Source organism: Dermacentor albipictus, chromosome 7, assembly GCF_038994185.2.
Source record: "Dermacentor albipictus isolate Rhodes 1998 colony chromosome 7, USDA_Dalb.pri_finalv2, whole genome shotgun sequence".
Classification (NCBI taxonomy): Eukaryota; Metazoa; Arthropoda; class Arachnida; order Ixodida; family Ixodidae; genus Dermacentor; species Dermacentor albipictus.
Window position 1 is genome coordinate 28,923,874 of NC_091827.1, and position 21,126 is coordinate 28,944,999.

The 21,126-nt window shown below is 49.1% G+C and overlaps 1 protein-coding gene across 2 annotated transcripts in view; it reads left to right on the forward strand.

Annotated features, from left to right (window-relative positions):
- LOC135917477 (apoptosis-resistant E3 ubiquitin protein ligase 1) overlaps positions 1 to 21,126 on the forward strand; it is a 97,470-nt gene that overhangs the window by 47,812 nt on the left and 28,532 nt on the right. For both annotated transcript variants that reach the window (XM_065451043.1, XM_065451042.1), the window contains exons 4-7: positions 15,351 to 15,562; positions 17,787 to 18,010; positions 19,241 to 19,484; positions 20,791 to 20,960. In XM_065451043.1, coding sequence (XP_065307115.1) covers positions 15,351 to 15,562; positions 17,787 to 18,010; positions 19,241 to 19,484; positions 20,791 to 20,960 — 850 coding nt within the window. The remainder of the gene's footprint in view (positions 1 to 15,350; positions 15,563 to 17,786; positions 18,011 to 19,240; positions 19,485 to 20,790; positions 20,961 to 21,126) is intronic.

Sequence of the window (21,126 nt, forward strand, 5' to 3'; positions counted from 1 at the left end):
ACACGCACGCACGCACGCACAGACAGAGTCGCTCTGTTCCGAAGTTTTGGGAACGACTGAGGCAACGGTTTTAACAGCCCCCTAACCCCCACTCTCTTTTTCTTCTTTTTTTTTTCACAGAGGGGCGAGAAACGACGAGAACCACACAGACGTTACGGGCAAGATAAACGAGCTAAAACGCTCGCCCTGTCGTCTAACGTGTACTCGTCCTTCTCTCCGTCGCTATCTGTACGTTCGTCACGAGTCAACGGCGGCGAAGCCGTACATAGTTCACGTTGGTGGGAAGGTCTGACCGCGTATACGCAGAAACGCATACCGACGATTAGAAGACCGTCGCTATATACGCTAAAGGCCCCCCTTTCTTGCCATCGCGGCCCGTCCCACGTCAGCCCCTGCTGACCTCTCTCTCTCTCTCTATATATATATATATCGTATCGCCGCCTACACATACGCCTGTAGAGTTGTCCCACGTCGTGAGTATACGATACCCACGCGCGACGCATCTGTTCTTTTTTTTTTTTCCCATTAAGCTCTGTCCGGTCACGGTGGCTGCGGGATGCACGTGGCCTTGGCCCGCATTTGTGAAAGTTTAACGAAGCCACGGACGCCGCGGCGACCAGCAGGCCCCGCCTAACCGGCCGCGGGGGTCGCCTGCTTTGCTGGACGCCGGCTTGCGGAGCTAGCGACGCACGCGCGTTGAGAAGCGTCCACGAGAGCGCGCGCGAGAAGTGACGAGACGACGTGAGCGCGAGCGCAGTTGGCGGTCGTTTGGCGAAGAGCCCTCGTTTGAGTCGGGCCTCGTGGCCGATATGAAACTTGCATCCGCTACGGAATAATGGATGCGTGCTCTTCCCCCTCCCTCGCTTTTACGCTGGTCGCATATCTGCGAGCGAATTAGAGTCGCTCCCATCGGGGGTTCCTGCCGGCGGGTGTGTGTGTGTGTGTCTGGCTTGCTCTTGTCGGGCCGCGGACGGGCGCTTTGTCGCCTGCCGCTGTTTGTTTGTTTGTGTGACAACATTTGAGGGACAGACTGTGTCTTGTAGGGGTTGAGGGCGGACTTCGGGACGAAAACAAACTTGGGAGGTTTATTTTACATTATTTACAGTGAGACGTCAATGAACAGTCGTACAGCTCAGGGAACGGCCCCATATCTAACAGTCTCAAAGGCAGAGGGGGGAGTCCGTATGTGTGAGTGAAAGCGTGTTATTTTGCTTTTCTTATACACTTTAACCCCCTACTCTCCTATCTCCTTTTTTCCCACTATCCCCCCCCCCCCCCCCCCCTGTTGACGCTGAGCCGTGCTCCCGCAAGGGCTGCAGAAAATAGCGTTAACCTTTCCTTTTCCCTTCAAGAACCGCTTCTCTATGCGAGAGCTTGTGTGTGTGTGTGCTTGCGTTTATGTGAACAGTATAGTGACCGACCGTGTGTGTGTGTTATTTGCGTGTGTGAGAGAGATGGGAGCGTGCGTGTGTGTGCATGCGTGTGTGCGCGTTCTTCCCGTATGGGTTCTCCTTGCATGCGTGGATGAGGATGGCTCGGATGTGTTAAACGCGCGCGACGACTAATGGCCGGATAATTCGCGCGACCCGCGCTTTTAGGAGATTAGGGCGCGCGACGCCTTGGTAAACACTGGAGTGACCGTGGGTCTCCTTGCAGTAAGTTGTCCTCGTTGTCGTTTTGTCAGTGTTGCTGCCGTTGCTGCTGCTGCTGCTGGCGTAAACAACATCGATATTTTTGTCGTGTTTACTCTTTCTTCGAGAGGAGATAAGGGAGGCAAATTAAACCTGATTAGGCGCCGCATTACTGCAAAGCAAACTGCACTTAGGCAAATGCAGTCGCAATGCGCCACAATACGCTAGCGCGTTCATTGCGTGTATATATATATATATATATATATATATATATATATATTTTGTCGCGATGCAGAACAAGGCGCGTGCAGACGAGAGCCGATGGCGAAGAAGTGTTATTTTGTTGTTGGGGCGCTTGGGCCACCATGACCTAGTGTCAGCTGGTGCCTTCACAGCATTCGCCTTGCATAAACAACATTCGTGCTTCTTTCAAGCTACATATTCGCAACATTCTTGTGGACGTGCGGGGTACCAACACGGAGCTCCGCAGCGGTCGCCGCGTGGAGCCCTGACACGATGATCGACAGCCAAAGCGCCACGATGACCACCTGCGGTAGTCGCAGACTCTGACCTCCGTCGTGTTGTCCCAGCCGCGAGACCCAGGGACCTTCAGTGGCATCGATGGTACGGACGTTGAAGACTGGATTACCCGGTATCAGCGTGTAAGCGAAAATAATCGGTGGGACCCAACGCTAATGCTAGCGAATGTGATATTCTACCTCAGACACAGCGCTAGCATGGTTGGAGACCCACGAACGAGACGTAACGAGTTGAGACGTCTGCAAGCAGAAGCTTCTAGACCTGTTTGAAAAGCCCTTTGGCCGTCAACTGGCAGCGAAGAAGGAGCTGTCGACCCGTGCTCAAACGTCGACAGAATCTTACGTGACACATATTCAAGATGTCCTCGCGCTCTGTCGTAAAGTTGACAGACATGAACGAGACCGACAAGATTGGCCACATGCTGAAGGGCACAGCAGATGACGCATTCAACATGCTTATCTGCAAGAACTATGACTCAAGAACTATGATCATCATGATCATCAAAGAGTGCCGGAGTTTCGAACTGTTGAAAAGTCGTCGCATTACGCAGCAGTTCAACGGCCTACCAAATACAGCTTCGACGTCTTCGTGTGAGAAACAGCCACGTGGACCTCCTCTGTCTGGACAAGAAAATTCGATGCGGTTAATGCGTCGCGAGCTCGAAGCCATGTCTCCCGCGGTTCCTCATCAGCATTGCCCAGACAACGCACGTTCTGCCTCGCAGGCCGTTGTCAGACAGGAGATGGCGAATTTAGGCCTCCCGTCTCCCTGCCCCGTTCGTGGTGCCGCTCTCAGTCAGGACAGGCCCCGCCCAACCACTGCTTCCCCGTCTTCACCGGTTCCAACTCGCCGTCGTAACCCTGCCGACTGGAGAACACCGGACGATAGGCCGATTTGTTTCAATTTCTCGCGTGTTGGACATATCGCTCGTCATTGCCGCAGTCGTTGGTCATCGCCCCCTAGGTGGAGCTTCCCGTCCGACCGTCCAGATCAAGGTGCTCCCCGTTTCTCTCTGCATCCTTCATCTACGAATACAGACAACGTACCTCCGACCTTCCGAACCAGCCGGTCACCATCGCTCCTACTTAAGTCGTCGGTCTCGTTCGCCGCAGGCCCGCCGTTCTTCTTCTCCCGCGTTCGTGCCACAAGAAAACTAGTCGGTGCAGATCCCGGAGGTGACGCTGCATCAACGACCCGACCTGCAAATCCTCTGATCACATCGCCTACCCTTGGAAGTATATTAGACGTTGAGGTGGATGGTGTCCCAGTCAAGTCCCTCGTAGACACCAGTGTGCAGAAGTCTGTATTGAGTGCCGCTCTTCGCAAAAGACTCAGAAAGGTCTTCACCGCCTGCCATACCATGCACAGTACGCGTTTCCGACGGCAGTACGTCAGTGGTTGGCGGCCATGTGTACAGCACGAGCATCGATTGCCGGCCATCAAACCACCGCCTTATTTGTTGTGTTGGAGCACTGTTCACATGACCCGATTCTGGGGCTGAACTTTCGACCCATTCTGCCCTAATAGACTGTGCTACAGGTGTCGTGTAGTTGGACCTTCCTTCTGACAGCTACTTTGTTTCTTATGCGCATCATCCGTCCCTGTGTTCTGCCGAATTCGTCCGGTTACCGCGTCAGGTCGCTACTACTGTGCCTTTTAACGCTCGACCACATGTTCCTGATGACGACTACATCCTCTCCTCGCTTGCTCGAGGTAGTAGCAGCGCGGCGTTCTGCGTAGCCTAGTCTACCGCGGCCGCCACTGGTTGCCGCGACGAGTCCTCTTCAAACAGGCCAGATGATTGTTCGTTACTGCCCCGTTTCAAAGGGGGAGGCCGGTGAATCATCAGTATCAGCCGAGACACTCAACTTTCGGGTGAGGTCCTGCCGGTGACGAAATGAGAGAGAGAGAGGGGGGGGGGGCGATGACTAACTCCAACTCCGCGAATAGTCGGAAACGATTCGAAAAAAAAAATTGTGACAGGAGATTCGTGAGGCGACTTGCATGAATAGGGAGGCCATTCTGTTATTACTTAACGAAATTGTTTCGGGGCCATTTAATAAACAAACCCTGTATACCTTGCGAACTTCAGCAGAACTTGTTTGTCATGTTCTCGTAAGCATAGGATATATGCTCTTGATCCGACCACATTTCTGCGGTCTTCTTTCCCCAGTGCACTAATAAACTGTCAGTACATATATCTTATTCTTTGTCTTGACCATCACCACTACGGTACTACTACTACTACTACTACTACTACTACTACTACTACTACTACTACTACTACTACTACTACTGCTACTACTGACTCATACTCACCTTCGTTCGTTTATACTGGCATATATCTCAGTGCACAAGAAATCTCTTGGAGAGGCCTTCGCCCTACCATGCATGTAAAAAACGAAGGGCGTGCCTCTTAACCCACTTGGCAGTTTTGGGATCTTAAACCCCACATGTTTAAGAAAGAAACGCTAACGAACTACTGGAGGGGTCAAGTATTCCTTCAAAGCTCAATTGTCGTTAAATTGGTTACAATTGGTGCGTCGTTGCACGAAGAAACAACAGCCGACCTTTTCTTTTTTTCATCTTTGCGCCGTAACCTGAGCCTTATAGTACGTCAGTATGTACGTCACGAATTTTGGAGTTAATTTCTCCTACTTCATCCGTTTGGTCGGGGAGAAATACTGCTATAGGTTGAGTTCTTAGGTTTCCGAGCGGATTTTAACCCACGTCACAAGGGCTTCGCAAGGCCAGCAACCCGCGACGCCTTAGCAGGCTGCGCTACAATTGCACTGGGTGTGTGCCGCTCTTCAGTGAACCTCCCGCCAACTTGGGTCACCGAGTATGTGCCACCGAGAGTGCGGGCCGAGCGAAGGAACAATTCTGAGCGCTCGCAGGCACCGGCGCGCCACCTATACGCTTCTAGTCTCGGAGTCCGCGCGCGGACTTCTCGGCAGTGCCACTAGGTGGCGCAGCGTGTCCAGAAAAGAATGAAGCAAAAAGCGATTGGAAGATTGGTGGCTCAAAAGCAGAGAGGTGACAAAGTTAAAAGGGCAGGAAGACCTATGTTAAAGAAAATGACGAATTTTAATAACTTACAACACAGTTAAATAAAAATAAAAAGCTGACAGACAGACAGACAAAGAACTTTATTAATGGTCCTGAGGAACCGGCGTTAGGGTACCCCCCTTTTCAGGGAGTCCCCGTAGCCGTCGCGGGCCGCACCCACGTCGGGGTCGGAAGATCGTGGTCCTCCGCCCTGTCGCAGGCCCTCTGGACAGCCCGTAGTTGCTCTGAGAGGTCGCCGCTCTTAAGGGCTGCCTCCCAGTCGGTTAGAGTGGTTAGCGATGAGCTGCGTAACGCAGGGCATTGCCAGAGCATATGGGACAAGGAGCAGTACGCCTCCCCACAGTCTGGACAGTGGGGTTCTACGTTAGGCGCGAAGTGACTGAATCTGCCCCTGGAGGGAAATGACCCCGTCTGAAGCATGCGAAACGCCGACGATTGTGGTCTATTAAGTTTAGGGTGTGGTAGCGGAAAGGCCCGCCGAGCAAGTTGATAATGTGTCAAGACTTCGTGGAAGGTGAGAAGCGAATCCCTATACAGCCCTAAGTCGCCGCCCGTGAGTCCACCTGAACCGCCGCGGTGTGTAAGACCTCGCGCACAGTCATGGGCCAACTCATTGGCGTTAACAAGCTCAGAGTGTACATTGATTCCCATATGGGCCGGGAACCATTTGATGCTATGAAAACCAGCAGCCCCCTCGCTGCCGAGGATGGCCGCCGCCTCCTTTGAGATCGAGCCGGAGGCGAAAGCTCGGGCTGCCGATCTGGAGTCTGTAAAGATATTAGAACGTAGAGGGTCCTTCAGTGCTATAGCTATAGCAACTTGCTCGGCTACTGTTGAAGAAACCTTCCGCACGGATGCTGAATTAATGAGAGTGCCATTACAGTCAACCGAAACTACGGCATAGTGATCAGAGCACTCGTACTGGGCGGCATCAACGAAACATGCCAGATTCGGAGTGGCAGCAGCCGCTTTTAACAGGGAACGAGCCCTGGCTACCCGGCGCCCTACATTGTATTGAGGGTGGACGTTACGTGGCATGGGATCTACCTTGAACGTATCTCGGACCATGGGTGATAGGGTCACGTTGCGCTCCGTGATTTCCTGGTGACCGCATCCAACGGATTCGAGGATGCGTCTCCCCGCTCGCGATGATGATAGTCGAATTATTTGAGCCACTCGTTGGGCCTCGATCACCTCTGATAGGGTGTTGTGCATGCCTAGTTGCATGAGACGCGCGGTGCTGGTAGTGAGTGGTAAACCCAGCACGCGCTTGATGCTTTTGCGCATGAGGGCGTCGATTTTGGCCTCATCACCTTTAGACCAGCGCAACGCGGAGGCTACATAGTTAACGTGGCTCATCAGAAACGCGTGGTAGAGTCTGAGTAGATTGCTCTCGCTTAAACCCCCTCTGCGGTTCGAGACCCTGAGGATAAGCCGAAGCATATTCTCCGTCTTCGAAGTAATGCGGGCTATAGTCTGTGAGTTGCCCCCGCGAGATTCCAGCAAGAGTCCGAGGACCCTGATGGTATCCACTCTGTGAATTTGTTGTCCGTCCTTCGTATAGAGGGCTATGGGAATTCGATCTAAGGGTGTGGAGCACCTAACCCCCCGTCGGGTGGGCCTATACAATAGAAGTTCGGACTTGGTTGGTGACAGACTCAGGCCCGTGTCTAGTAGGAAGTGTTCTGTGATGTCGAGCGCCTCTTGGAGCGCACTCTCAACTGCAGCGTCAGACCCTCCCAAGCACCACACGGTAATATCATCCGCGTAGAGGGCGTGACCCGTTCCTCTTACTGTGGCCAGTCTGTCCGAGAGGCCCTTCATGGCGATGTTAAACAGTAGGGGAGAGATGACCGCCCCTTGCGGGGTGCCTCTCGCTCCTAATGTAAATTCCTTCGATTTGATTTGCCCTATTTTGACAGTGGCCTTGCGATCCCTGAGGAAGGAGCTAACGTACGCATGGAATCGTGGCCCCAGGCCCAGATCTGAGATGGCGTCTAGTACGAACCGGTGCGAGATGTTATCAAAAGCCTTGGACAAGTCTAGAGCAAGGATGCCCCGAGTGTCTCTAGTGTCGACATCAATGATTTGCCTCTTTATAAGTAACATGACGTCCTGTGTGGAGAGTGCCGGCCGAAAGCCGACCATGTTGTGAGGGAATAACTCATTATTTTCTATATGCCTAGATATACGGTTGTGAATGACATGTTCGGCCACCTTACCCACGCAGGACGTGAGCGAGATGGGCCGCATGTTCTCCGGCCCAAGAGGTTTGCCTGGTTTCGGGATGAGCACCACTGAGGCTGTCTTCCAGGAGTCGGGGACTAGGCCCGTTTCCCAAATTTTATTGACCTCCCCGGTGAGCAGCGCAACTGAATGTTCGTCCAAGTTTCGGAGGAGCTTATTGGAGATGCCATCCGGGCCCGGCGCAGAGCGACCGTTGAGCGTTTGCAGCACCTCCCAGATTTCGGATTCCGTGAAGGGGGCGTCGAGCTCCCCCACCGCTCCCCCCCGATAACAAGGATAATCCCCGTCACTGGAGTGGCCCAGCGGAAGATACTTTTCGGCCAACTCTTGCAAGAGGACGTGTTCAAATACGCCCGCCGCCTTTTGATTATGAACTATGCGATCGATGGCTAGTCTCTGATTGCTTTTGGTTTGCGAGTCGTCGAGTAAGTGTTTGAGCAGGTTCCATTTGCCCCCCGTTCTCATCTGCCCATCAACCGAGGAGCACACTTCATTCCATTGTTGTTTGGACAGTTCGATGGAATGAGTTTCAATTGTACGATTGAGCTCCGCAATTTTCTTACGAAGCCGGCGGTGGAGTCTGTGCGTTCTCCAGCGGTGCAGGATGGAGTTTTTAGCTTCTAGGAGGTGTGCAAGGCGCGCGTCCATACGATCTACCTTTAGGTCGGTCTTAACCACCTTGGTCGCAGCTTGTACGTCCTTCTGTAGTCTTGTGAACAGACTATCGAGACTATCGTAGTCGGTCTGGTCCGCCTTCCGTATTTTCCGGAAGGCATCCCAATCAGTCACTTTAAATTCCCTGGTAGGGGCTGTGCTAATCGTTAGGGTAATCTCCACAATGAAGTGGTCGCTGCCCAGGTTCTCTTGCAAATTTTGCCATCCTGCTCCGGGGGCGTTCTTGACGAACGCCAGGTCCGGAGTGGTGTCTCGGACTACCGACGTGCCGGTTCGCGTCGGGTATTGAGCATCCGTAATCAATTCCAGTGAGCAGTCAGCAACTGCCTGGACAAGGAGATTGCCCTTGGTGGATTGGCGGGGGTATCCCCAGGCCTTGTGGGGGGCATTGAAGTCACCCGCTATCACTATGGGGGCTCCCTTGCTCAGGGCCACCGCCTTTGTCATGATCGTGGCGAATGACTGCCGTTGATCCGACGGCGAGCTGTATATGTTTAAAAGAAAGACACTGCTCTTAAGCCAATTGTTAGGGATAATTTCGACCATAATGATTTCCGCCCTAGTTCTGCCAATTTGTAATTTGTGTACTTGAAAGGAGCACTTCCGTGCGACCAAGGTTGCTAAACCCCGCTTTCCTTCCTCCCGTATCGATACAACCCGGTATCCCGGGAAGGTGGGCGCGTCATCGAGAGTTTCTTGTAAAAGAATTACGTGCGGTTTGACCGCCTGTGCCGAAACGAATTGCTGCAGCGGAGCTTTGCGCCGTTGGAAACTGGCACAGTTCCACTGCCACACAACCAACTTATTGGGATTGACCGCCATGGTGATTGCCTTGGATTGGCCATTCCACCGTCTTGTTGACGGGGACGGCGCTTGCGGGTAAAGGTGCCCGACGGGGCTCCCTCGAAGGCTGTCTAGCCGTAGCTAACGCGGCCTGTGCACTTTCCAGGGACGCCATCCTTTTAAGGAGGACAGTCACGCTTTCAGCGAGCTGCTGAATAGCCCGCTGCATGCTTTCTAAGTCCTTGTTATTGGACTCGGTCTCCATAGAGTCAGCGTCCCCCTCTGGGGGCGCGGCCCTACGTTTACCCGAGCGCGCCTGTGGCTCCCCTGAGGGGGGCACCGGTTGCTTCTCGACTTGCGAGGGGTACGACTTACGGAAAGACTCAAAGTCGGCCCTCATCTGCTGCATTTCTGCTTTGAGTCGAGCGTTCTCTTGCATGAGTTGAGCGACTCTGGGATCAACCTTATGCTCCGGCAATGCTACCTGCGTTACCTTTGAAGCCGGCGTCGTCTGCTTCGACTTGACACGATCGGCCCAGGTTGGCGTTTCCTGGATCCGAACCCGGGAGTTAGAGCGCCCTCGGGAACGAGAGCGCCCTCTGGAGAGGCTGCGTTGTCGACCAGAGGGCGTGACGGAGCGCTCCCTCCTGGGGGCTCCCGCCGCGCTGGAGCCACGTGGCCTGTTCTCCTTGGCCAGCTGTTGCTGCTGGTGCTTGTTGTTGGCGCGCTTACGGCGCCGTCGGCGTCTGCGTACGACGTATGGGACTTGAAAGCGCTGCTTACACGTTTTGTCCGCCGTAAGATGCGGGCCTCCGCAAAGGGCGCACTTCGGCGAACACTGGTGGTCATCGGGTGGTGAGCTTAGTCCGCAGCCCCGGCAATCCTCATTGGTGGGGTTGGGGCAGACGTCCGCGCGATGTCCCAAGCCGCCACACGCGTAGCACACCTCGGTTTGGCGTTTGTAGAGCGTGCAGCGCAGAAGGCTGACGCCGCACATGACATAGTTAGGCACTTTCATGCCGTCGAAGAGGACAACCACTGTGGTGGTGTTCTTAATTCGTTTGACTTCCAGAGCCTTCGGGTTACGATGGTTGACAATCATGCGCTGGAGTTGGGCCTCGCTGATGTCTGCGTCGACCCCTCGTATGACCCCTTTGCAGGTGTTGTCTGGGGCCGCTATGTATGCGGCTACTTTGTAGAGTCCTTCGCTTATGCGGATTTGCTGGATTCCTGCATAAGCGGCGGCGTTCTTCTTCTCCGGGGTGGATACGACGAGAACGTTTTGAGTGAAATTAGGGCAGATTACGTCGCCCTCAGTTTCTGTGGGGGCTAGTGCAGCCGCCATGGCCAAGGCTTGAGCCAGCTTGATTTGGCTTATCTTCTTGACGTCAAGCCCGCCCCTTGGGCGGACAATAATTCGTATGTGCTCCCTAGGTAGTCTGGGGAGCCTCGACGAGGCTGCGAGACGTTGCAACACGCCTTGCGGGGCAGCCGTGCGGCAGCCACCCTTCGAGCCCATGTGAGCTCTCTTGCTCGTTGAAACTGGTGTTTCTTGCAGGGCTTTCTTGTGCTTGCCCAACGCTGTCGTCCAGCCTGGGCTGTTGGCTTCTTCGGGGGAGATTGCCTCTCCTAACACCATTTCCACTTCGGGCATAATGCCCCTCTTCGTCGCGTTAGGCCTAAGCCTACCCGCGCCTAGCGTCGCCGCGGCGTGGTCTACACAAAAAGTTCCACGGCTTCCGCGCAAAGGCCACTCACCAAAGGAAGTCCTCAGAAGAAACCGTGTCGAATGGCGTGCATTTCCGTGGTAGGTGACAGAAAAAGCAGACCGAAAATATTTACGAAAGCGGGAGCCGATCTTTCCACGTCCGCACTAGTCGGCGCCTTCTTCTTCTTCCTAAAAAGCTGAGCATGGTGGCAACTGCCATCACCCTGCTTCAAAGGGGACGCTCCTGCCTTCCATCCATCCATCCAGAAGCTCGAGACAGGAGGCCCGGTCGCCGCGCATGACGTGTTTCACGTCGTTCGCACGCACCGCGGCGTGCTGTGCGTTTCGGAGGCCAGGCGCAAGCTTCGCGGCGCCGCCCCAAGATGGCGCTGAGCGTTCCCAGGGAAGCGCGAAAGAGGAATCTCGCTGCAGTAAACGCCTGATACATAACTCGTTTTGACGGTGGCAACACGTTGCGTCGCTATATACTGATTCAATGCTAGACGCGTTACCTTCGACAGTCATCGTGAGATGGGTTCCGCAGTTTTTTTTTTTTACCTTCGCGTCGATACCTCAGTGTCGGTGCGTCACTGTGACATCACGGATGGATAGATGGAAAAACTTTATTGAGGTCCATTGAAACGTGCACTAGCACGTAGCAGGCTGCTCCCACGTCGGGACAGAAAGACCTAGCTTCTCCGCCACGTCGCGGGTCCGATAGTTGGGCTTCGAAATAGGGGCTGCGTAGGACAACCTATGGATTGCAGAATATTTTCTCCTATGCAGGTGGTCGTGACATAGCAAATGCCCGTGACCCTTGCTAAGCTCGATCTTTGTCTCCTTTAGAATACAATGCAGCTCATATCTTTACCGACATTATATATATATATATATATATATATATATATATATATATATATATATATATATATATATATATATATATATATATATATATATATATTAGTGAGCAGGCGCCGCCGAAATCCAGATGGCATAGTGGGCTAGTGAGAGAACTTAAAGGCAAGGTCGCAATTCGCGTTTCTTTCTTGCATTTTTATTTCCTATATTTATTGGGCGAGCTTGCCATGGACCTTCCCGCAGTAGGTGTGGCTTTTTTGTTGTTGTAAACGGGTGAGTATAGTTAATGCAGCTAAAAAAAATGCTTCTTGTTTGTGTTCCTTTAATGTCAACTCCGCTCTCTGATTTGTGCTCTTGATATGCTATCTGTCAATGTTCCCTCTAATCCACGCGACTACATTACCGTCTCTCAAGGTCATTTATACTGATACGGCTTCCATTCCAATGTTCCCGTTCGCGGTGGCTCCATTAACTTAGACGGTATTGTGATACGATGAAAAAGAAAAAAAGCCTTTCGATGGACAGGCGACCTCCACCGTGTAGCCGCCTTGCGCGACGCGGCTATGAATAAAGCAGCGCTCGTCAGCATGTGACACGAGCGCGGTGCGTAAACATGTTGATTATCGTCGTGCGGACGAGCTGGAAATGGATCTCGGGCGCCGCCTCCCCCTTTCCCCCTCCCTCCGCTTTTCACCCCCCTCCCCCGATCTCTCACCCACCGCCTCCGTCTGACAGTGCATTATAAGCGAGCAGCAGCAAGTCTGAAGGAGCAGCCGCTACCCGGCTGTCGAAGCTCATTACGCAGCGTACGGACCCTTAAATTATGCATCGCCGTGGCACCGGCTACGCGAGCTTGCAACATTTTCGCGGGGGGTGCTGCTTTACACGGCAGATATGGGACGGTATTCTTGCCTAAGCTATTCTCTTTGGAGCTGCTGCTGATGCTGCTGCTTTTTTTTTACCGAATTCGCTTTCCCCCCTTGTCTGTCGCGCAAGAATACGAAAAACAAAGTAGGCTCTTTAAGTACCGAATTTTCGCGCCCATAACACCTCACCCACCTGTGTTACCCGCATTCTGCATGGGGTAACACAGGGCCGAGCGAGTAAGCGCACGCGATGACAGCAGGTACACACAGATATCGGGCGCAAAGGAAAGCTCATTTTGTTCTTTGTATGCTCAATCGTTGCAGTCTTCACGAAGCCGCTCTCTGTTTAAATGCGATGTTGCTTCACGGCAACGTCACAAAGCAGTGCCGTGAAGCCGAACTGCAGATCAGAATCGGCGTTTAAATTTTACCCTTAATGTACGCGGGAACTTGTGGAATTTGCGGTGAGTGTAATACGCGCTAAAATGCTGTAATGCTTGAACTGCTTTCTGTGTGTTCTTTAAGATTATATATATATATATGCGTGTGTGTGTGTGTGTGTGTGTGTGCGTGTGCGTGTGGGCGGGTGCGCGCGCGCGCGCATAAGCGCACCAGGAGTGCTCGAGGTTTTACTGAACAAGGGTGTAAAGGTGTTTACATCAACTTTCACGGCACTGCATGTAGCGCAGTACGGGAAAGATGACTAGGACTAAGGAGAATGTGATCTTGCGCAAAATTGATTTGTTGGGTGATCTTGCAGAGTCAAAAAGGTAAACTGGGCGGGTATTCTTATTTTTTTTGCATTACCAGAAATTTAAAAAAAATCGCCTGTGGCATATGGCACAAGTCTAGTTATTAAGCTGGATTACCTAAAAAGGCAAACATTGGTTAGACTGCAAATAAAAGTGTGTAATTGACTAATTAACAAAATTTCACTAGTCAATTTCAGAACTAACTACTTTAGTGCAAATGTTACAATACATGGGTTGATGCCAGTGATTTCACGAGGCACATCCACTTGAAATGAATTTTGAAACTAGCCCCAGTTTTGTGATATGCGCTGTCAATGCACTGTAGCTCCACTAACTTTTTTAACAAAGCGCCTTTTTATTCACTGATGCTCAATAATTACTGGGACACCAAGGCATCTTGTCGCAAAATTTCGGTACTTGGGTATCTTGAAGCTGCTGTGATTCTCCGAAGTCGTTCCAAGTGAGTATGACTGGTTACCATTCGTAAATTGCAATATGTTAATTAGCAACACTTCATTAATTATTAAAAGCTTCATTTTGATTTCTCGTGCAAGTTAAATTTGCCTCTGAGACTAAGCTAGCTCAAGAGGTAGAACTCCGTTGCATATACGGGCGATTTTTTTAAATTGTGGGAGCGATAAAAGAAACAAAAATATGTTGCTCTATTTCCCGAGCATATCAGTGCCACCATCACTACACGTGTGCATGAAGTGCACTGTTAATTACTTTGGCCACACACAGTTGTGCACTGTGGGTGGTTGTATAAAGAAAATCAGGTAATCATCTATTTTATTAAAGCAAGTTGTGCTTTTGTTTTTGTGGCTGTCTTTTCTGCATGGTGTCAAAGGAATGGTTAAGGATTTAAAAAAAAAGAAGAAGGACATTGTTGCATTCTCAGTTCTTTAGAAAATATCTCGCTAGCAGTATGGTTTACATTGCTTATATGTCATTTCCAAGGGCATTAAAGTGAGACAACCCCTTTAATTGCATTTGTGTTTCCCTTCCACTTGTAACTCTGTGACCACACTCTCTCCCTCTTTCGCTCTGGTAGTTAATGGGAAGTGAGGCATACACCCGTGTTATTACATAGGTGTCAAAAGAATGCTGACGTTCCAGAGAAAGCTTCATCTTCGTCGGAAAGGGGCCACGCATAATACTTCGGTGTACAGTGATAAATGAGCGATGGGATTCAAACAGCGGGTAAGCCGAGACGTGCATGCTTTGAAAACAATAATAATCGAGACAAAAGAAAGAAGAGAATGTCAGCATAGAACGTCTCTATCTCTGGGCGGGAAACTAATCAGGGGTACAGGGACAAAGCTCACTTGGTGACGAAGGGAAGAGAGAGACCGGAGGAAACTCAATTTTCCCATCACCGTCTGCTTAGCCTTTTTCTCGTGTTATGGAGGCAGCACTGTTAGTGGGCTTCCTGGAGTTAATTGGGTCTTCTTCGACGACGGGGAAATAACAAAGAGGGTAATGAAAGGAGGTTCAGCGACCCCTGCATGCTTGGTTGGTCAGTGGTGACCTACTGCGTTCGATGTTTTCTAGAAAGCCAGGAGGTGTGTGCATTTTTAGCCTTGGTAAAGCTTGGGCTGCATGTATGTAGTTTCGAAGGCTGCTTTGAGAATATACTTTGCTGCTGATATGGCATTATGAGGGTGGGGGGGGGGGGGGGGGGTAGGAGGTCGAAAGTCAATAATATTTCTTGCAGGAATGTTGAGAGTGACAAAAAATAATTGATTTAGCATAAGTGTGGCACAGTGGCATCTTGATACAAAAAGATTCAGTGCTTGATAATTATGTGTTGTTGCCTGTCCATCAAATCTTAATTTCCTGGTCCTGGTACCCATCTTTCTTGATTTCTTCTCTTTGTTGCTTCTAGTGGTGCACAAGCTGTTTTGCAGCATTTCTTTTATTACATTCATGTCTTTACTGTCTTATATCTGTCTTCCAGGAAAATTTTAACATATTTCATTTGATAAATGATGCGTTTTCTTCTGCTGCATTATTGAAATTGTGGTCTGCCTACTACACAGTGCATGTGTGCATTTATGCGTATGTGCATGTTTTCCCTCTTAACAGTAAGCTGCACCGGAATATCTCATTGATGCGAGCGTAGTTGCTCTTATAACCAGCATGCTGCTGTCTTATCATGTTGTCTCATTTCTTGCTATAATTTTGAAGCTTGTTTTTTTTTTTACTCGCATTGTTACAGGAAGCCCAGCGAGTTTCCTTTTGGATTTGAGAGCCTCGAGCAGCTAGCGCAGCAGGTCCTCAGTGACGTCAAAAGCAAGGGCCACAGCTGGACTCCAGAAGTGGTGCGTGCTGTGAGACAGCTGCCAAACACACCCGAGGCACTCGGGGCTGCAACAGACCTCATCTGGGAGCACATCCTCTTTGAGCAAGAACAAAAGACATGGGCCTTTGGTGAGTGTGTGCGGTGCCATTGAGCGTTCAAGACACCCTGTTCAAAGCGCTGCGCTGCTGTCTTGTTCACACATTATTGTGCAAAATTAACTTGCCTTAATCTCTATAATCCAGTTACATGGGTGTGCTGAGCACAGTTAGGCAGGGTCTCTGTTAAAGACTATTGCAGTTATGGTGGGTTACATGCACATACAAAAAAGAAAGCTCTTAATTATACGTATTCTCATCGCAATGCATGGGAACTGTAGGTAAATACTTGGTAAAGTTGTTAAATTTAAAATTTAAGCTAAGGTTGTTGCATTAAGGTAATGGTCAGGTTCTTGTCACTGAGGATAACTGTAGGAGGCCAAAACGGAAGTTCACCTTAAACACTGTTCGTGTTCTTGCGTAACTAGTGTGGTTGCACAACGTGGCTAAAAGAAAAACAGTGTTGTCTTGCTTAGTGCTAAGGAAAAGCGTTATGTGGGCTAATGCAGCACAAATGCCATTCATTCGTTTCCTCTGCCTATTTTTACTGGTCGTTGCAATTGCTGGCAGGGGGCTGAGATCTTCTCGCAAGTTCAGATAACCCCTTCAGCTTGGCTCTTCATTCTTTATTTTGGCAACAACAGCATGTTGCATGAGGACGTCAAAAACACATGAACCATGGGCTATGTGTGACCCACAGACCTTGTGTCTGTGTATTGTGTCATATGCTGTTGTGTAGAGAGCTGATGTTTCAATGCCTTCTGTGTACTAAATCTGTTGTGCAAGTGACAGTGTGAACACTTTTTCTCTGTAGCAGTGCTGTGACACTGTATTCTGTGATGCTCAGTATGTGTGACAGATGCAATCACTATTGAGTGTGACTCTTTGGACGTGTGGCAGACACAATTACTGTTAAAGGGACTGACAGCCAATTTTCATGGTACCTTTTTTTTTGTGTGTGTGCAATGGAAAGCTTACCAGTCAGAGTGTCTAATCATGCAGTGCTAATGCGGAAAATGCCTAGGAACATTTTTTAATGATAATTTTTCAATCTGCAGTGAGGATGTAGTCGTTCACTGGAAGCATGCTGAAAACGGTGATAGGTGAGCGGGATAGCGATTATAAGCCAGCATTAGTGGGAGGCAGACAACAAGTGCGGCCGTACCTGTAACAAAGTATGATTTACTTTATCAAGTCAATGTCCCTGTGATTCATGTTTTCCAGTTTGTTAAATTATTTCTGTGATAATAGCCACGTGCTTTCGTGGGTTCATGTCCAACTGTTTTGGTATTTAACCAGCCAAAGCTAAACCACTTGGAATGAAAACGAAACAATGCCTTTACACGTGATACAAAGTTCAGCGTGCTGTTGTAACCATGCGTGCATCTTTGATGTCTGAAGCACAGAATAATGCGCGAGTGTTTAATGATATATCAACTGCAATTTTAAGGACTAATTGTACTGTACTTATTAAGAGTCGACTTACATACAGTAATCCCATATGATACATCCAAAGCACCAAGATTTCTTTGCCAGGTCTTGCCACTTACTGGTTTTTTAGTTTCTTTGACAAATTAAGATTATAATCCCTACTTAAATCACAATCAGCATGCTGGATTCATATCACTATACATCATGGTAATTTCATTCGCATCAACGTCTCACCACCCATTCTGGCCAGCTGTCAGTCCCTTTAAAAAACACGGTATGTGTGAAAGACAATCACTTTCATGTGCAGCGGACACAATCACTGTTAAGTGTGACTTACAAGGTGTGTGTGACAGATGCAGTGACGGTTAGCTGTGAGGTACAGGGTGTGTGACAAGTGCGGTCACCATTAAGTACAACACACAGTATGTGCAACAGACACAATGGCTGTTAAGTGTGACTTACATTGCGTGTGACAGATGCGATTACTGTTACTTTGAGGTACAGGGTGTGTGACAGGTGCAGTCACTATTGAGCGTGACACACAGTATGTGCAAGATGCAATCACTGCTAAGCGTGACTTACAGTGTGTGTGACAGATGCAAGGACCGTTGCCCGTGAAGTACAGGGTGTGTGACAGGTGGAGTTCGCTATTATGTGCCACACAGTATGTGCGACAGGCACAATCACTGTTAAGTGTGACACACGCTATCCGTGACACTTCTGTTGTGTGACACACCTCACGTGCAAAACCTCCTGCATGTCTGAGGTAAATTGCGTGTCATATACGTAATGCCCGTCATGCCACATCCCTTGGCTGTCACTGTAGGGGCTATGCTGGGTGTGTCCCTGGTGGCTTCTGTGCTCGTGGGCGTGGCCTCCCTGATGCTGGCGCCCGCGGGGCTGCTGTGTGACCAATCGGCTGCGGCCGCCGCGAAGCTCGGCTTCCTCAGCTACCTCACCGGGAAGTACCTCTCGCCGGCCAACTGCAAGGTCGAGTTCGACTGGACCGAGCCGCAGGTCGTAGGCTGCACACTGACCTTCTTCATCAAGGTGTGCTGCTGTCATGCGCTGCATTGGAGCTGACTACTCATAGCACTGCCCCTGTTTCGAGTATTGGTTCTCAATCTTCTCTGTCTTAAGACCTCCCTGACAAGTTCACAAATCATTGAGGTCCCGGAGGTTCATTTTTTTTCCAATACAAGAATAAATACAGGAGAACATACTTCATGCCATGATCATAAACATACGACGGCAAATCAGAAAGTCAGAATAGTATGTGTATTTGTAATTACCTGTATGTACCTTATTTTGGCTAATAAAAAATAGGGGCAAAGAATTTCTGATTCACCTTCATAGAAACGTATAGGCACATTTATAACTGACAAGATTACAGTTTAAGGACTTCTTGCATTACTAAAAAGTATCACACGCACACAAAAAACATAATAAATAAAATCTGTAATCTACAGCGTTTCCTCCAGCTTTGAGCTCATTTACTACAACAGCAACAGGTTCTCTCAGTGCACGTCACCATAGTCTCCAAAAAAGAAGAAGAAAATTCTTTGCAATGCACACAATGTCCTAGTCTCGTAGCATCCTCAACAATCTGCACCGGTGTGCACTAGAGCACCCTGGTGCAAGAATGGTTCGCTAAAACGGCACACTGGGGCACACTGGTGCAGTTTCTCGAGGATGCCATCAGTGTCTGCAGGGTGCCTAAACTCTTGTGATGTGTTCGTCCCCACACTGTGTCAAAACTAAATGTCATCACTCTGTTAAGGGAGCCCCAAAATAAATATAAAACATGGAATAATATTCAGAAGTTCATCACTGTGTTCATTGTCATTATCATCCAATCAGCTAGTGCTATTTTGAGTACCCTGTCACTTTGCAGTTTTTTTTTCACATTATTGAGATACCGTAGTGGAAGCACCATAACAGAGCACAGTGTTTGTGAATTTTATCCTTGAGGCCAGGTATCTCCTTGACATCTGAAAAAGTGAGAATCAAGCTGTCCTCAGAATTTTTGTTACGCGGTATACAGATTATCAAGTAGTATGGTCCATTGTCTACGAATGTGACCGCTGTAATGGTACTGCATCAGATAATCTGTTTCTTGTTTAGTGTACATAATTTTCCATGTGCAACAACTGTCCGCAGAGGTGAGGAAATTGATGACTTGATTGCAGTTTAGATATTTCTGCCGAATTCACTCAAAAGAAGTTTCTGCCTTTCTTCAAGCCTGATCCATCGCACCTTGATTCTTTCTCATTCTCGCAGTTCTTCCAGCGCAATGGACGCAGCTACCCAATTTGTGACGAAGATCCACTGCTAGTCGAAATCGTAGCCGGCAATGGCGCCCACAAGGTGGCATGCAGCGTTGAGCTGGGGGGCACAGATCCGAACCTGGCCAATCAGGCGAGAGTCCAGTTCACGGTGCGCCGCGCTGGTCTCTGCCATGTGTCGGTCCTCATTGGCATGGTGCACGTTCGGGGATCGCCGTTTGTCAAGAACTTTCTTCCAGGTTGGTCTGTGGTTCATCCGGCATTTATTCTTTAGCATAAAGTAAAACCTTGCTGTAAAAAAACAAAGACTACCAGAATCATGCAACGCCTATCATTTCCGAAACTTTACTTTGTGTTACAGTTCTTCATGCCTGATTAAAAAAAGATTAATATATCGGGTTTATATAATATATCGAATTTACATAACATCATCACCTCTATTTATTTACATACTCTATTACCTGCGGTGCCAGTTAGGCATTAAAGTCTACTGCAGTAGATATTGAAATTCTGTTGCATCAACTGGATTACTTGAAGAGGCAGGTATTACTTGGACGCAAACAGTAGAGCAATATTGGGTAATTAACAAAAAGTGCTAATTAACTTTATAATCAGTTACTCCAGAGCACATGTACCAACTGCTATGTTAAAGCTGAGCATTAATGAAATAATGTCCACCTGGCAGAAATCCTGTCTCTAGCACCAGTTTTTGCACTCCGCAAAAGATCAATTTATAGTGGCAATGGCATTCTCCTGCTCAGGTGGTCAAGAGCCACATTTTTTCATCTCTCATACATAGTCCAAACGCCACTTTAAGACATTAAACCAAATAAATAAATAAATAAATAAATAAATAAATAAATAAATAAATAAACCCAAACCAATAAGTTAACCATCTACAAACAATTTAGTTAGCCAATTGACCAGTGAGTTAATTACTTAATCGGACACTTACTCAGTTAAGTAATAAATTAATTAGCCCCTTTCGTGCCATGCTATTGTCCCAAATTCTGACAAAAAATTGAGAAATTATTTTTAAAAGACCCCTGTTGCCAAGTTGGTTGCAGGAGGCAACAATGCGAAGGAAGGTATTCGTTGCTGAGAATCAGTGACTCGCGTTGGTTTTACGGCCTTTGGGTTCTAGGAATTAGTTGGTTAGCTTGATTGGCTTATACTTCCTCCACCAGAATAAACTTGCTTTCTGTTTGCGTTGCCCCACGGATTGCGTGCTGCAATCTACCAGAATCGCGACAAAGCACTTAGATGTGGTCAGCTCGTCCATGGCATTGCTAGAAAACGAAAAGTACCGTCAAAGACCATAGCTCACCCTTGGCCGCTTTACCAGAAATTCGTGGACGAACCGGGCTCGTTCATGGCACAGAAAGAGTTAATCAATAGGAAAATAACTGACCTAGTCAGTTAATAAACAATTAGTCAGGTAATCAATCAGCAATCCAATCAATCAATTAACCAGCCATATAAACCAGTTCCACTCCAGAAACATTTTTGCTCACCGCTCACCTCTCTCACTTTGTGTAAATTTAGGTCGGCCGGACCCTCAGAAGACAGGGTTCATTCACCACAGCTGCACGGTGGTCTGCACCCAGGACGAACCGCACCATCTCTTCCTGGAACCCAGGGACAAGTACAACAATGCGTGCCTTGTGGATTCCACCACCGATCCCAGCGATGAGTACAGCGTCGACATCGTCGAGGTGGGCTTTCCACACCTTTTTCGTCTGGCCACCTGTCTCAAGAAGAGCAATTCTGTCTTACGATCTTGCATGTTGTATGTGCAGCTGGTGTTGTTTTCCAACATTGAGCAGCTTCAAAGAAAGCATGCCTACTGCACAAATATAATTTGTGTTCTTTCTTTTTTTT